This window comes from Arachis stenosperma, chromosome 10 (genome assembly GCF_014773155.1).
Source record: "Arachis stenosperma cultivar V10309 chromosome 10, arast.V10309.gnm1.PFL2, whole genome shotgun sequence".
Taxonomy (NCBI): Eukaryota; Viridiplantae; Streptophyta; class Magnoliopsida; order Fabales; family Fabaceae; genus Arachis; species Arachis stenosperma.
The window spans coordinates 1793137-1808106 of NC_080386.1; the positions used below are offsets into that span (position 1 = coordinate 1793137).

General features: G+C 31.5%; 2 protein-coding genes across 4 annotated transcripts; both read right to left on the reverse strand.

The window, feature by feature from the left end:
- Window positions 1-554: 554 nt before the first annotated feature.
- LOC130956061 (lipid droplet phospholipase 1-like) lies at window positions 555-4333 on the reverse strand. 3 transcript variants are annotated; one of them, XM_057883085.1, is made up of 11 exons: window positions 3979-4333; window positions 3566-3710; window positions 2964-3031; window positions 2533-2603; window positions 2155-2421; window positions 1749-1912; window positions 1610-1665; window positions 1454-1506; window positions 1028-1196; window positions 759-911; window positions 555-690 (listed from the first exon to the last, which is right to left on the reverse strand). In XM_057883085.1, exons 1-10 carry the CDS (start codon window positions 4136-4138, stop codon window positions 784-786), a joined length of 1281 nt encoding a protein of 426 aa, XP_057739068.1. In that variant the 5' UTR covers window positions 4139-4333; the 3' UTR covers window positions 555-690; window positions 759-783. The 3 variants fall into 3 exon arrangements, with proteins under 3 accessions (XP_057739068.1, XP_057739067.1, XP_057739069.1); XM_057883084.1 differs by having other exon boundaries at window positions 814-911; window positions 3979-4330; XM_057883086.1 differs by having other exon boundaries at window positions 814-911; window positions 3566-3724; window positions 3979-4215.
- Window positions 4334-5473: 1140 nt separating this feature from the next.
- Window positions 5474-7524, reverse strand: LOC130955411 (zingipain-2-like). The gene is made up of 4 exons (XM_057882260.1): window positions 7032-7524; window positions 6179-6411; window positions 5961-6092; window positions 5474-5707 (listed from the first exon to the last, which is right to left on the reverse strand). Exons 1-4 carry the CDS (start codon window positions 7522-7524, stop codon window positions 5474-5476), a joined length of 1092 nt encoding a protein of 363 aa, XP_057738243.1.
- Between the last annotated feature and the right edge of the window lie 7446 nt (window positions 7525-14970).

The window sequence follows — 14970 nt, forward strand, 5'->3', positions numbered from 1 at the left end:
GGTAAGATATATAGGTCAAGGCTGACGTGTACATAACGTGGAAATGAAATGACACATAAACGGATAGGTTTGTGGCCTTCAAGTTAGAATTGAATCACCTAACCTCACCTCAAAAGTGCAAGAGTTTTTTTATAGCGCATGGGAATATTTGAAAAAAGAGCATGGATGACGTCCATATAACGTGGAAGGAAGATCATGACTCATATTAGTCTACCCAAAAAAGATCATGACTCGAGAGTTGATTAACTGTTCAAGATATTTTTAATTTTGAAGAGCATGAACTAATGTATATTGGAACAGCCAAATAAGATAATATTGAAAACAAAGGGCTTATCTAGATCATAAATGTGGTGTACTGCTTGACATAATTTGTATAATTTTTTTTTGTTAGAAATCAAGAGAAGTCATTCTGAGAATTATCCAATATATCATTTGAGATTTTGAGTATTAGCTTCTGAGCTGTTGAGTTCGTTAGTAACTAAGTAGTTCCATCATCCTGCATGATTAGACAATTTGTCTTTTGCTTTCCCTTGCTACTGTAAATATCAATGGCCTTTGAATTAAAATAATGATTTTATTTCTTTGAAGTTAGAAGCTAGGAGCCAAAATTGTTGCTTCTGACTGTCTTAAGCTGTCAGCAACATGAGCAATCACTCCTACACCAGCATTGTGAAGCCTTTCATTTTTCACCTGAAATTAGAGGAGTATTTCAAGTTTAAAAATATAAAAATAAAAGAAAAAAAGGAAGAGACATAAACCATTGTCTTTCCATTGTATCATCTCTCAATAGAAGACTTTTGGTGGATGCAGTACATGAATGTTGTAATGAGCAAAGAAAGGCAAGGTTGCTGAGCGAAAGTTGACATCTACTTTCTTCCATCCCAATTGCTGCAATCCCCGGATCATCTCCTCTATTGAAATTTGAAACCACACCAATAGGTTTTAGTGAATAGTGATAATGCAACAGAGTCTCAAGGATGTAAATCACACATCCTTGGTTACTTATGATGATGATGATGATAATCACCTTCCATGATTTGATGGTATTCCACAGTATTCTCAGTATAGCTTGCATTTTGTGCTGTCTCCTTAGCTTTCATTGCCCGGGGAGTGAATTGGGACCCATCAGAAGGAACTGGGGTGCAGTATTTGACATCAACAACATGCTTGTATCCATCCACAAATTGGCTTGGAGGCTGTCAATAGAACACAATATTAGTACTATAAAAACACAGTTATTTATGTTATGGCAGGGTAATAATCAACTAAGAGAAAACAGACTCAGCAGTTACGGCTAAACGAACTAAACTTCAAGATATATTATAACTAACTACTCTAACTAATAAATGGCTCAACGCTAAATACATTGTGTCCCCTAATAGTATTATCTACAATAGGACAGAGAAAGAAGCAAGAATGATTGAAAAAAAAAGGGGGAAATTATCTTCTTCACCTTACCAAGTTCGGTTTCCCTCCTTATAGAGGACGTTCGCCATCCAACCATATCTATATAAAAGTTATAGGAATTACCAAAAGAAAGAAAGAGCTAATAAGTTTGTTTATGACTTATGAAAAGAGTTTGATTAAAGAAAATATGCTTAATGGATACGGTCATATGATACATTGGCATAAACAGTGCGAAATCGAAATGTTCCGAGTGCAGATCTACAAAAGCAGTAAAATCTTGTAAGCACTGGATTACTGAAACATATGAATCCATGGCTAGCACATAGGGACTCATTACATACATGAATTTTCCATCTTCACAATCAGAAGCCATCCTCAGAAGAAGAGGTGGTTTGTTGGGATTACCATCTGTAAGGAACAACTGAGTACCAGTCCGACCAACAAATAAAGAAGCTACCGGTGCAGCAATCTTTTCTAAAATGGTGACACCAAATAGAAATGGAAGCTGAAAAATATTCACATTAAACAGTCAAAAAACTAAAGACTGATATATTAAGGAAGAGTTCTTAGCATTATCTCCTATTCTATTTGATCCTTCTCCCACTTTTCCTAGTCTGCTCTGTGTTAAAACTACTACGTCAAAATCAATATGTAAGCAGCGAATTATGAGTAAGGAATATAGCAACATTTCTAGATATGGTTCAGATAATATTAAAAACATCTGCGCTATAATAATCCTAGACAAACCTGGTTTTTCCCCCTTACACCAAGGTGTGGTGTTGCTAAAGTTATAAAATTAATTGGCTCCAACCCAGCAATCAACCCTCCTTTTGAAAAGTTTGTTCTCTCTGAATTTTCCATCGTACAGTTTTGTGGATCACCAAGTTTGCCACTAGTAGAGGTATCAGGTGAATAAAGTACAGCAACTGCATATCTAGCAAAGAGGCCTCCTAGAGAATGAGCAAGAAAGGATATTCTTTTCAGGCTCTTTGTCTTTTTTACAACTTGCATGACCTGTTGAGGTGTAACATCAAATAATTGATGACACATACAAGCTATCAAAACTAAATTTTGGGGCTAATCATTACGGCAGATAAATGTTTCCATATATATTTCAATACTCACTTCATCGGCTAATCGCTTTCCAGCTTCATCAATCCCAGAAAATGTCTTGGTGTAAGTATTTGATGAACTTGCTGCAAACATCAGGTTTTAAGGATTCTAGTTAACACTAGCTTCAAATTGAGTTAAGCAAGCAATTCAAAAGAATGATTCACACACCATACAAGACAACTAATGTCATCATTATACAGTTTAGGTTATCTTGAATGCACTAATTGAGAGAAAGTAGATTTTCCCATGCATTACCCAATGATATCTCAGTCAGAATAGAGAGTACCACAATGAATCAATGTGTTATTCAATTCTTTTTTAGTTAATTGTGGACACAACAAGACTTTCCTAACAAGCAGATCCCAGATAACAATTTTTGCTTAAGAAATTAAGATAACAAACATGCATGGTAAGAAACCACAATTATAAGAAGGCATAGTTACCATAAATCAAAAAGTTTTTCCCAAGGTGCCTTGTTAACTCTGCTTCTGTGTATGTCCAGTCACTTGAGCTGTGCAAGATAAAAGATCAGTCAACTTTGTAAGAGACTAACTGAAAGAAATGATTAATAACAGACAGCCATTTGCTAGAGATATTGTGCATTGTGTCTGAGAGACTTTTCTTCCACAATTAGCAACAAGGTTCCTCAACTAAGTTTCAGTTTCCACTTCAGGGAGACATGCAAAAGGATTTAAAGGTGGAACAAATCCATTCCTTTTCTCAGAGGCTAAAAGACTAATATATTGATTGTGAATCCTTTTTAGCACAACTAGAAATAACTAGAAAAATTTTTTTACCGATAAATCTATAATTCTATTTCTATATATCCCCTTCTATTTCTATAATTCATAAATCAAATACTGGGCAGTTAATGGAACAAAGAAATTTCGTAGCCAAAAGCCCTAAACCCTAAACCCTCCTGCCAGAATTACAACCTTAAATATAAAACAGTCGTCAGTGAAATATTGTTATTGCATTGAATTTTGAACTCAACTAATCTGAACACAGAGTAAACTCGAATAAAACTTTACCCTCTTACACATACCTGGACATGATACCATGAACCAGAACAAGCAGATGCTCAGGACCATTGTTGATATTGGAAGGAGTTATAGCAATAGAGTTTCCTTGAGTAGTAGTACTCATAGCTTGAGCTCCAACACTATGCTTTCTCTGTCCTCTGTTTCTACCTGCTTGGATTAATCTACTTCCCTTAATCTTATTGATGAATCAAAAGCTTTGGAATTTACAACTAATTTGGTTGACCTTGACCCAGTAATTTAAAAAAATTAATAAAAAAAATCCATAGATAGTGGTCGCTTGAACTATTTTAATATATATTGAAACAATTGAACCAATCAAGACATAAATTGTGTCCACATACATTATTTTTTAATGTACTAAAAATGCAAAAACAATATTTATTTTGAAATAATAATAATAATAATAATAATTTACCAGAAAGGAAGATGGAAGAGAAATTAGAGGCAGAGTATGAAGAAGAAGAGGAGGAGGAGGAAGAATAAGAAGGCCTTTGTTGGGATCCATTAATGCGATAATGAGAAGCAATTTGTGGTGAGTGCACATAACGCGTGTGAATCAATGGAGCTGTTGCCATAAATACATAACAGTTGTATTAAATTTTATACTATGCAATAAGCCAATAACCAGTAAGGAATGCTAAGAAAAATTGAAAGGAGAAGGTTCATATATATAAATGAATGGATGAATGTGCTTGCATTCCCCATTTATGCGAAGAACAAACAAGATTAATGTTATGTGTATGAGTGAGTCAGAGTCAGCAGTTAACGACAGTAACTAGTAATAATAATAATAAAGACAATAAATAAAGAAAAAGAGAGATACATCATACACGTAGCTATGGAAAAGAAGACAAAAATGTGGCCAACGATTGTTCTCTCAAATTTGGCTTCTCATTATGTTTTGTACTTGCCTTAGATATTTGGTGAATATTTATTCCGTGACAGTGATGATTTTATGTTGAATTTACAAGATCTTAAAAGAAAGAAAAAGTATAGGTAGATAATGAAAATACTAAATAATATGAATAATAGATATATCGGATGTTTATTTTACTAGGTGTGTGTATGGTTATTCTAATATTAAGATTTAGTTTGGTAATTTGAAAGTGTAGTGTATTTTTATTTGATTGATGATTGTTTATGTTGTTCAAAAAAATCATTAATTACCTAGTATAACCCAATTTTAAAACTAGGATAAGTTTATGATTGGTTTTATTATATATAAGTAAATACACACATAAAGATAATATTTTTATATAAAAATAGAGTAATGTTAAATGTTTAAATCTTTTTATGAATTAAGTCTAATTAAATTAAACAATAAAATTTAGAATAATATTATTTATAACTGAATTTTTATTAATATTAGATTATCTTAGTTAAATTTAGTTTACAAAAATACTCAGATGTGTAGTATTATTAAAGATAACAGTTAAGCAGTCGCTAAGGAGAAAAGCATATTATTTGTTTTAGAAATATATAGAATAAGGGCTGCTTCAATTAGTTAAGACAAATAATGGCTGGGTTAGGTACTATATTGAATTACCAATCAATGATATTCCGCCAAAATTCACTACCTAATATTACAACTACGTACTGACCTAGCTATTCTTGGTCTTGGAGGCTAAACCTCGTTCATCCTATTCCTACCGCATGTTACACGCACTGCAATTCATTCGTTTCTTCATTATTTTCTTTTGTATGTTTCGAAAAAAGACAACATTATTACTGAATAGTACTTCGTGCCTTACATAATAAATTCTTTACTTTGACTATGTTCCTTCATGTTCAAGCTAATTAAGAAACACTAGAATGTTTAATACTGAATAGTAATTTGTGCTTTAAGTTAGCACTTGTGATTGTTTAATGTTGAGTAATTGTGTGATCACATGAAACTAATACTTGGCGTTCTAAGGATGAATGGTGTTTTTGATTGGTATATAGGCCGCACCATTGATTCCACAGACCCCATATGGTAAATTGGTGTTCCTTTTGATCCATATATAGCCATTCAATCCCCAGTTCTCACCCCACGAATTCTTCAAAATCCAAAAATCTTGTCCCTCTTTGGAATCATAACCCACAATTAACAGACAGTGATTTGTATAATCAGTTGGCGCACAGTTCTCACCATCATATATTCCCTGAAAATAAGAAAAAAAAGTGATCCCTTAATTCTGTATGTATGTATTGTTGGGACTACTGTCAAAACCTTAAGGTAATAAATTAACAAGTCTTTCATTTTATAAACTCCTCACTCTCTTTTACTTTTTTTGATGTGGGACTAACTTCATACACTCTTTACACTTGCAACATTAATGTGTATGTAGGTACGTATATATATTATATTGAATAAATTAGCTAGAAAAATTAGTATTGCCAAAATAAAATACTTACAGAATGGTAAAATTGAAATTCATTTGCGTTGAGGCACACACTAACAGGTTGTTTAGCAGTGGCACACAAGAGTCCCTCGTCTGATTGTGGAACGTGTCCATAGCCATCAATGGTTGCAGTATTGTGTACAATCTGTTAAATTCAGAAACAGAAAAAGAAAATAAATTAAGCTAAAAAACTTAACAAGGAGAAATAAAATTAATGTAAACAAACTTGACCATGGATGATTGGCAGGTAAGCTTCTCTCCTTCATAAGGATAATTAGCATCTAAGGCAATGCCACCATTGCTCATAACCCAATCGAACGCTTTATCCACATATCCCACGTAACAACCATTGCTTTCTGGATCACAATCCAGAATCTGTTGCTCTGAAAGGTTAATAAGCTCCCCTGTTGCTATAGCGTTTACTCCTTCAATTGCACCTGCCGCTGAGAATGCCCAACAGCTTCCTAGTAACAATAAATTATTCAAAACATATTATATTTGCGCATACTCTGAATTTAATTTTGATAAACTGACGTGTAATTATATTCGATTTCCTGGATAATCATTTACGAAGTTGATAAAAGAAATAGTTATTTTTTCTGATATAATATTACATATGATATATGTGTAAAATTATTTTTTCTGTATTGGTCTTCTAATTACTAAGGTAGTGTTTGGTAGAGAAATAGAGACTGAAAGACTGATACTGACAGACAGAGACTTAGAGATAGAGACGGAAATAAATCTCAGTATAGTATTCTGTTTAGTGCAAAGTGGGAGACAGAAATTGAAATAAGAATAAAACTCTAATTTAATTTGTACAAAGGATAAAATTAAAATTAATTACTTGAAATGAGGATAATTTAAATATAAAATGTTATTAAAGTTTTAGTCTCCGTCTCTAAAAATTTTAATTCCCTATGTCCTCACTTTTTGGAGATACTGAAATACTGAAATTTTGGGGACAGAGCCAGAAATTTTAGTATCAGTCTCTAAGCCAACAAACATGATACTGAGTCTCAGTCTTCCAATCTCTGTCCCAATACCTCAAAGCAAACGCTACCTAATTGAAGTAAAAACTTACCACAAGTTCCTTGGCTCTTAACCGGGGTGACAACTCCCTTTTGCCTCCAATCCAAGGATGAAGGAGCTTGACAAGATACCTCATTAATTCCCTTCATGCCATTCTCATCAGTGGCTATTTCAAAGTCGTGCAGCAAGTACATTTCTTTGAACTCAGTTGGGCTCAAATCAGCAAACTTACTCACACCAAGAAGATGGTGATGATGAGAAGGTGATAATGACATTCTCTTTGCATTCGAACCCGTTATGTAGTTCAAATTGGACACAAAAATCTCAAATCGCTTTGTCATCTCATCTAGGTCATTGTAGACTCGTCCATGCTCTTTCTTCCATTGTTGGAATAGTAGCATGGCTTCATCCTTTGAAAGAGCCCTGTCCAGGTTAGGACCCAGTATGGAGTATTGGGTTGGAAAGCTTGTACTAGAAGAAAAAGATATGAATAATGTAGTGCATAAGAAGAGGAGAAGAAGAATGTTTGAGGTATGGGAAATCATCTTTTATTCAAACTTAATTATATTAATTATAAGCAAATCAAATAAGTAATGTTAGAATGAAGATAGATGTGCATTCCTCGTACATCATCTTAACATATTTATAGTGATGGATTGAGAGTGGTTAGGCCATATGCATGCATTTTGATGAATTTCCACTTCATATAAGGGAAATTTGCAAGTTGCTGAATAATATGTAGTTATCTACCCTTGAATTTGAAACTTGATGTAATGGATGATGATGATCTCTATAGGAGCAACTCGAATAGGAAATTTTCTTTAGTAGTCTGTGTTTATGATTTTCTTGTGATAAAAGGTAATTTTACATCGTTATCATTTGTGTTATAAATAATAAATAGAGAAAGGAAAAAATTAATATTAGTCAAATTTCATTATTCTCAATTTATTAGTTTTTTTATTGAGTAATATACCATAGTAATCATACTAATCTCTAAATGTTGTGATGAGGATGGATAAAAATGGATGTCCATTTATGAGTGATTTATTTTTTCTGTGTTGAAAAAAACAAGTTCCTAGAATGAAACAAATTTAACGAAGTTTGAAAAGCACATTTTGTATGCCTATAAAAGCATGAGCTAAGACAAAAGGATTACATACAATCAATAACAATATTTATTTATCTTTTCTATTGCACCATCTTTTCGTACTAAAATGGGACCCAAAAAAAAATTGGGAATATACGTTGAATATGATTCTCCCTCTATAGTAAGGTATCTTGAGATACAAACTAGAGATGTATTTAAAACTCGATTTGTAGATTGTTATTTTGATAAATCAAAATTTTCAACATTAGGGGAGAGAATAAACTTCCTAAAAAGAAGCTTAATTGGAATGCATCATCCTTGATGCATTTAGATCCTCGATAAGGGTAATGTGAACTAGAAGTTCAAAAGATTATACATTTGCAAAGAATAGCAAATGAATTACCTGATTTACTTTTTGATACAAAAAGAATTACTAAATCCTATATACCAGCTGAAAATGCTCTAATCCGAATTATTGTCCCAATTTGACAAATGGCTACCGAAGCAAATTCACGTCAGAAGCGTGATGGGTCTGTTGTTTCTAAAGACAAAAATCCTCGAAAAAGAAAATAGGTAAATACTACTCCTGTTGAAAAAGATAAAGACATAGTAAAGATACCTGCAGTTGTCCAAAACTCTAATATAGTTTTGACGCCAGAAGACGTTCAGGTATCTAAAAATTTTGAAAATGACGAGATCTCGATAAATTATATCTTTAAAGGAGAACAATGGGACCGAAATAAGACAATTGTTGATGAAATATTTGCATATAATGTGAATTACACATCATGCATGAAAGTAAGGACCTTGAGCCAAAAAAAGTTGAAGAATGTCGACAAATGAATGATTGGCCAAAATAGGAAGAAGCTATGAAGATTGAGTTAGACTCACTTACAAAACGTGAAGTTTTTAAACCTGTAGTCCGTACACCAGAAGATGTAAAACCTGTTGGATACAGATGAGTATTTGTGAGAAAACGAAATGAGAAAAATGAAGTTGTACACTACAAGGCTTGACTTGTGGCACAATGTTTTTCACAAAGGCTCGGTATAAATTATGAAGAAACATATTCCCTAGTAGTGGATGCAATAACATTGCATTATTTGGTCAGTTTATTCACATATCATAAACTACATATGCATTTAATGGATGCAGTAACAGCCTACTTATACAAATCATTAGATCGTGATATCTATATGAAAGCTCTTGAAAAATTAAAGATATCTAAATTATCCAATGAATATTCACATGGGCTATACTCAGTCAAATTGCAAAGATCTTTATATGGTTTAAAGTAATCTGGACGAATGTGGTATAATCGTCTTATTGAGTTTCTGGTCAAAAAACGGATTTAAAAATGATGATATCTACCCATGTGTTTTCATAAAGAAATCTGCTTCTGGACTCATTATAATTGCTGTGTATGTTGATGATTTAAATATCATTGGAACCCCTGAAAAGATTCCAACAATTATAAAAGTTCTAAAAGAAGAGTTTGAGATGAAAGATATTGGAAAGACTAAATTTTGCTTGGTCTCTAGATCGAACATACAAAAAATGGAATTTTTATTCATCAAACAACATATACAGAAAAGATCTTGAAAAGATTTTATATGGATAAGTCACATCCATTAAGTATTCCAATAATCGTAAGGTTTTTGGATGTGAAAAAGAATCAATTCCATCCTAAAGAAGAAAATAAAAATATCTTTGGTCCTGAAGTACCATATCTTAGTGTCATTGGAGCGTTAATATATCTTGCTAATATACACGGCCTGACATATTATTTGCAGTGAATTTATTAACAAAGTATAGTTCCTCTCCAATAAAAAATATTGGGATGGAATCAAACAAATCTTTCAATATCTTCATGGAACAGTTGATATGGGATTATTTTATCCATATGGATCCAAGTCACAACTAGTTAGCTTTGCAGATGCAGGATACTTGTCTGATTCACATAAAGGGAGATCTCAAACAGGATACTTGTTCACATATGGTGGTACAACTATATCATAGAGGTCCACGAAACAGACGATTGCAGCAGCATCCTCTAATCATGCGGAAATACTAGCAATACATGAAACAAGTCGCCAGTGTTTTTGCCTCAAAATTTTAATTTAATATATTCTGTCATCATGTGAACTGATTGATCATAAGATAACCCTAACGATTATGTTTGAAGATAATACAACATGCATTACTCAACTTAAAGGTGGATATATCAAAGGTGATAAAACAAAGCATATCTCTCCTAAATTCTTCTTTACTCATAATTTTCAAAATCAAGGGACAATTGATGTCTAACAGATCCGCTCAAGTGATAATCTGGCAGATTTATTTATAAAGTCACTCCCAAATCCTCCTTTGAAAGATTGGTACATCAGATTGGGATGCGCCAATTTCTAGATATTAAATAATGTCGATAATAGGGGGACTGTATTCTTTTTCCTTTGGTCAGGTTTTTTCTCATTGGGTTTTTCTTAAAAAGGTTTTTAATGAGGCAGTCTCCATCACAAAAGATTTTGTACTCTTTTTTCCTTCACTAAAGTTTTTTTTTTCTATTGGGTTTTTTTTTTGGTAAAATTTTAATGAGGCATAATCAGAAATAAACATCTAAAAGAAAACGTTGTGATAAGGATGGATAAGAATGGATGTCCATTTATGGGTGGCTCATTTTTCCTATGTTAAAAGAAACAAATTCTTAGAATGAAGCAAACTTAATGAAGTTTGAAAAGCACATTTTGTACGTCTATAAAAACAGGAACTGAGACAAAATGATTACATACAATCAATAATAATACTTCTCTATCTTTCTTATATCTTCACTGTCAATATATAAAATATTATTATCTCTTTTATATATACGTTACTACATATATTAGTAAATATATATAAATTACTTCTATAGAATCTTCTATTTATATTTCTTTATTTTATATTTATTTATTTATTTTTTTTATTTATTTTACAACACCAAAGATTTTTTTAGTCAAATAATTTTATCCTAAAAAATTTTAATTATCAAATCAATCTTTAAACTTTTATTTCGTTAGACATATCAATTTTCGAGTTAAATTTTAGTTGAAAAAATAGACAAATCAATTTATGTTAGTATTTAATAAAGTCAAATTCTTATATTACTCTCTTAATATATATAGAACAATCATTTAATGTGAAAACTTATTTTTTTAATAAAATAAACATTTAAAAATTAATTTAATAAGTAAATTTATTAAAACTTAAAACATCTAACTAAATTTTTTAAGAACTAATTTGGGTATTCCTCTGTTTTTATCTGCGGTCTCATCGCTTTATGTATGAACCCTAGAGTAAATACCTATAGTCGTTCTTGAGATTCGTGTAAATACTCAATGTAATCTTCAAGATCTCGATTTCTCCATTTTAGTCTTCCAGATAGAACTCCGAGCACTCAAAGTAGTCCCTAAATATATTTTTTATGATGAGTTATTACCGGAACGCTGACGTGGCCTCTGTTTACTATACTAGATGGTTCCAATTTCTAATTTGTACTCACATTGGTCCTTCCCTTTATATCTAACCCTATATTCTCAAATTTTCGTAAACTTCATCTCTTCTTCTTGTTCATCGCACTCTCCTCACTTCATCTTACCTCCCTCCAACATTTAGCCAATGTTGATTGTCCCAAGTTGAAGAATATGGAGGGAGAAAAGCTGCTTGCCTCTCTAATACAACTCTAACATTTACAATCCGCTTCTGTCTCTGGTTCCGTCGCCGTTTCTGTACAATTTTAGTTCATAAGGTAAAAAACGATTTTAAAACCAAGTTAAACTTTAATGACGATTTTGTATAAAAAAAGTTTGAAACGAAAAACTTTTCGATATATACCTTAAGGACCAAAATCGTACTTAACCCTAACTATATGGTATTGATTGTGAGAACTTGCATTGCGTGACATAACCCTAACTACAATGCCTTGGCATTAATGTGGCTTTACATGCATCCTTGTTCTGATGTTTAATAATGAATAATCGTTGAGGAGAACATGAACTTAAAATTAAATAATTTTCATGCGATAGCTAAGCTCAATAGTCCATACACCCACAGGAAGATAGCCCGGTTTTTTCGGAAATCCATCTAGTAGAGACAATTTTGAATTTTAGAACATGCTCAATCATGAACATGCATGTACTGAAACTCAGCAAATTGATATGTAAGTGCAATTGTTCTTTATTTACATTTTATTCAATTCTTAATCAATAAAAACGTTTTTTCTATATATAAAATTATAAACAGGTAGTAATCATACTTGCAATTATTATTATTATCTTCAACTATGGTTACTACGTACGTACGTATATATACCTTTTTTTTCTTTATTAATTCTGTCGATGTGAAGTGAATATTCATATCTTTTTTTTCTTTCCAAGTATTAACAACAAATTGAAGCAAATATGATAGCAGTTTCACAAAGCACATAACAAGTCGATATTATTTAGAGGCTTTTCAACAAAAAGAATCCCAGCATGGATGATAATGATAAGGGGGAGCTTGTGAAGTCCCCTCCTTCAATAATAAGTATGAAGAAGAAGCATAGCGAGGCAGGGAGAATCATTCTATGATGTGACATTGACACAAATACTGATACGAACACGACACAGGATACGTCAATACACAAATTTTAAAATCTTATAAGACATGGGATATGTATACATATAAAATATAAAGTATTTTCTAAATAAATCGTAATGATATTTTAATATTTTATTGATATTAAAACATAAATTAATTTTTTAATTATTTTTAATGTCTTATTTTAATTATATAAAATATTTAAAATATTTTTGTTTTAATAAATAATAATATATACTATTTCTAAATTTATTTTAAGAATACATGTTAAGAATAAGATTCGACACGCTGATACGTGATGGTATTTTGGTGCATCAAAACAATAATTTTTTATTTTTTATTAAGACACGGTTGGATACAACAGACATGCATATCGGACGAATATTGGTGAGTGTCGTGTCCAAAATATGTCCGACATACGGACACGATAACTCAGCAAGTGTCCATACTCCATACAATCATTTGTTTTAATTAATTCATTATTTTATATATAAATATAAGGTCTTCTATGAATTAAAAAAAATGCTAATGTTAGATGGACAAAGCGACGTTACTGGGTGAAGTTGTTAAGCAAGTGAAGGAATTGAGGAAGAGGAAGCAAGCAAAGGGTTCCTGATCCCAATGGATTCCAATGAAGTGAAAGTTGAAGCAACTGAAGAAGGAGATGAATCATCAATGTCTTACAGGGCAACCGTGTGCTGCGAATACCGGCCTGATCTGCTATCTGATCTAAGACAAACATTTGATGGCTTCCAACTTCAATTGGTGAGTGCACAAGTATCCACTCTGGGAGACAGAGTGAAGAATGAAGTTGTGTATACTTGTTACTGCAAAGGGGATATATATGATGAGTAGTGTTGAGGCATGCCAAGTTCTTGCAAGGAATCTTCATCAGTCACTGTCTTCTCTACTCACCTCACATCCAATCCACAATAGAAGACTATGCTGTCTTCAAACATCTGCTGCCTCATGCTACAATTAATAATATTTTTCATCTTCATTCACAACATATGCTTTGTTAGGAGTTGTTTCATAAGTGTCTTCTGTTTCATAAGTACCAACACCAGTTCTGTCAACTTATTGCCAACAATAATTAATTATATTTTAAACATATATATAAAGAGACACATCCAGAAAATATATCTATAAACACACTTTGGACAATTGCGTTTACGATTTTCTTTAAAAAATTCTATGTTTAATTTCATTTAATTTAATTTTTTTAGTTTTAATTTATTTAATTTTGTTCATAATATTTTTTATTTGTATCAAAACTATTCTTAGATGTTTTTAATTTTGTTTCTAATATTTTAGATCAAATTAATATGCTGGAGTAATTTTGACATAAATTAAAAATATTAAAAGTAAAATTAAATAGAATTAAATATTAAGAATATTTTTAAAAAAATTATAAATATTTTATTTTAAATAAATATAATTCTCTATTCATATAAAAATATTTTTATGTAAAAATAATAATTAAAAATTATTAAATAATTAGCATATTTAATTAAACTATTCATCATAATAAATGTCTAACATTTAACTGTTATTTTCATATAAAACCATAAATAAATGAGTTTATTAGTTGTGGGGTTAATTACTCTGTCACATCATATCTTTCATGCCCTTGAAATGTTCAATGTGTTTTTGAATTTGAAGCTGTTTGGCTTATACTTTTTTTTATATTTACATTTTTAAAACAGATTATTTTGTTCTTTATATTGAAAACGAAGTTAATATTTAAAAATTTAAAATGACGAGTACATGAATTAATAATCAAATTTCATTATCAACAAAGATACAAATAATAAAAAGTGCCACCTGTCAATGAGTTATAACTCAAATAACATAGTCAAATAATACTCATCTAAAAAATTATGAATTCAAGTTTCCTTATTTGACAAAAAAAAAATGAAAAGTGCCGCATAATGGATTTTATTTATTCTTTAAAGCCTGCCAACCCCGAAAAGCCTAATAGTCAAGGGAAATGCAATGCAATGCACGCATCACTTGTTCCGTAGTGGGCCTATACGCTTCCTTTGTTGTCTCAGAAGCCATCATTGGTTCAAATTTCAACCATGACCATATCATACATGTATTCACCCTTTAGTGGCACACTGCAGTTATGTTAGTTGTGGAATTTGTCCCCTTTTTTTGTTTTTAAACTGATGAAACGACATTAGTGGAATACCCATTATGAGTCCAACATTTCATTTTTTGCAAGGTTATTAGCTCATGCTTATGGAGCAATAGTGGAAGTTAGGGGCTATAATAGCCACATATATCG

Bases quoted from the DNA above. Each gene is read 5' to 3' on its own strand.
- LOC130955411 (XM_057882260.1), bottom strand. From the start codon at position 7,524: ATGATTTCCCATACCTCAAACATTCTTCTTCTCCTCTTCTTATGCACT. The intron at 6,412-7,031 runs GTAAGTTTTTAC...TATTGTTACTAG, and splicing joins TAAGAGCCAAGGAACTTGTG to GAAGCTGTTGGGCATTCTCA. The intron at 6,093-6,178 runs GTCAAGTTTGTT...TGAATTTAACAG, and splicing joins TTACCTGCCAATCATCCATG to ATTGTACACAATACTGCAAC.
- LOC130956061 (XM_057883084.1), bottom strand. From the start codon at position 4,138: ATGGCAACAGCTCCATTGATTCACACGCGTTATGTGCACTCACCACAA. The intron at 3,032-3,565 runs GTATGTGTAAGA...TATCTTGCACAG, and splicing joins GTTCATGGTATCATGTCCAG to CTCAAGTGACTGGACATACA. The intron at 2,422-2,532 runs GTGAGTATTGAA...ACACCTCAACAG, and splicing joins GAAAGCGATTAGCCGATGAA to GTCATGCAAGTTGTAAAAAA.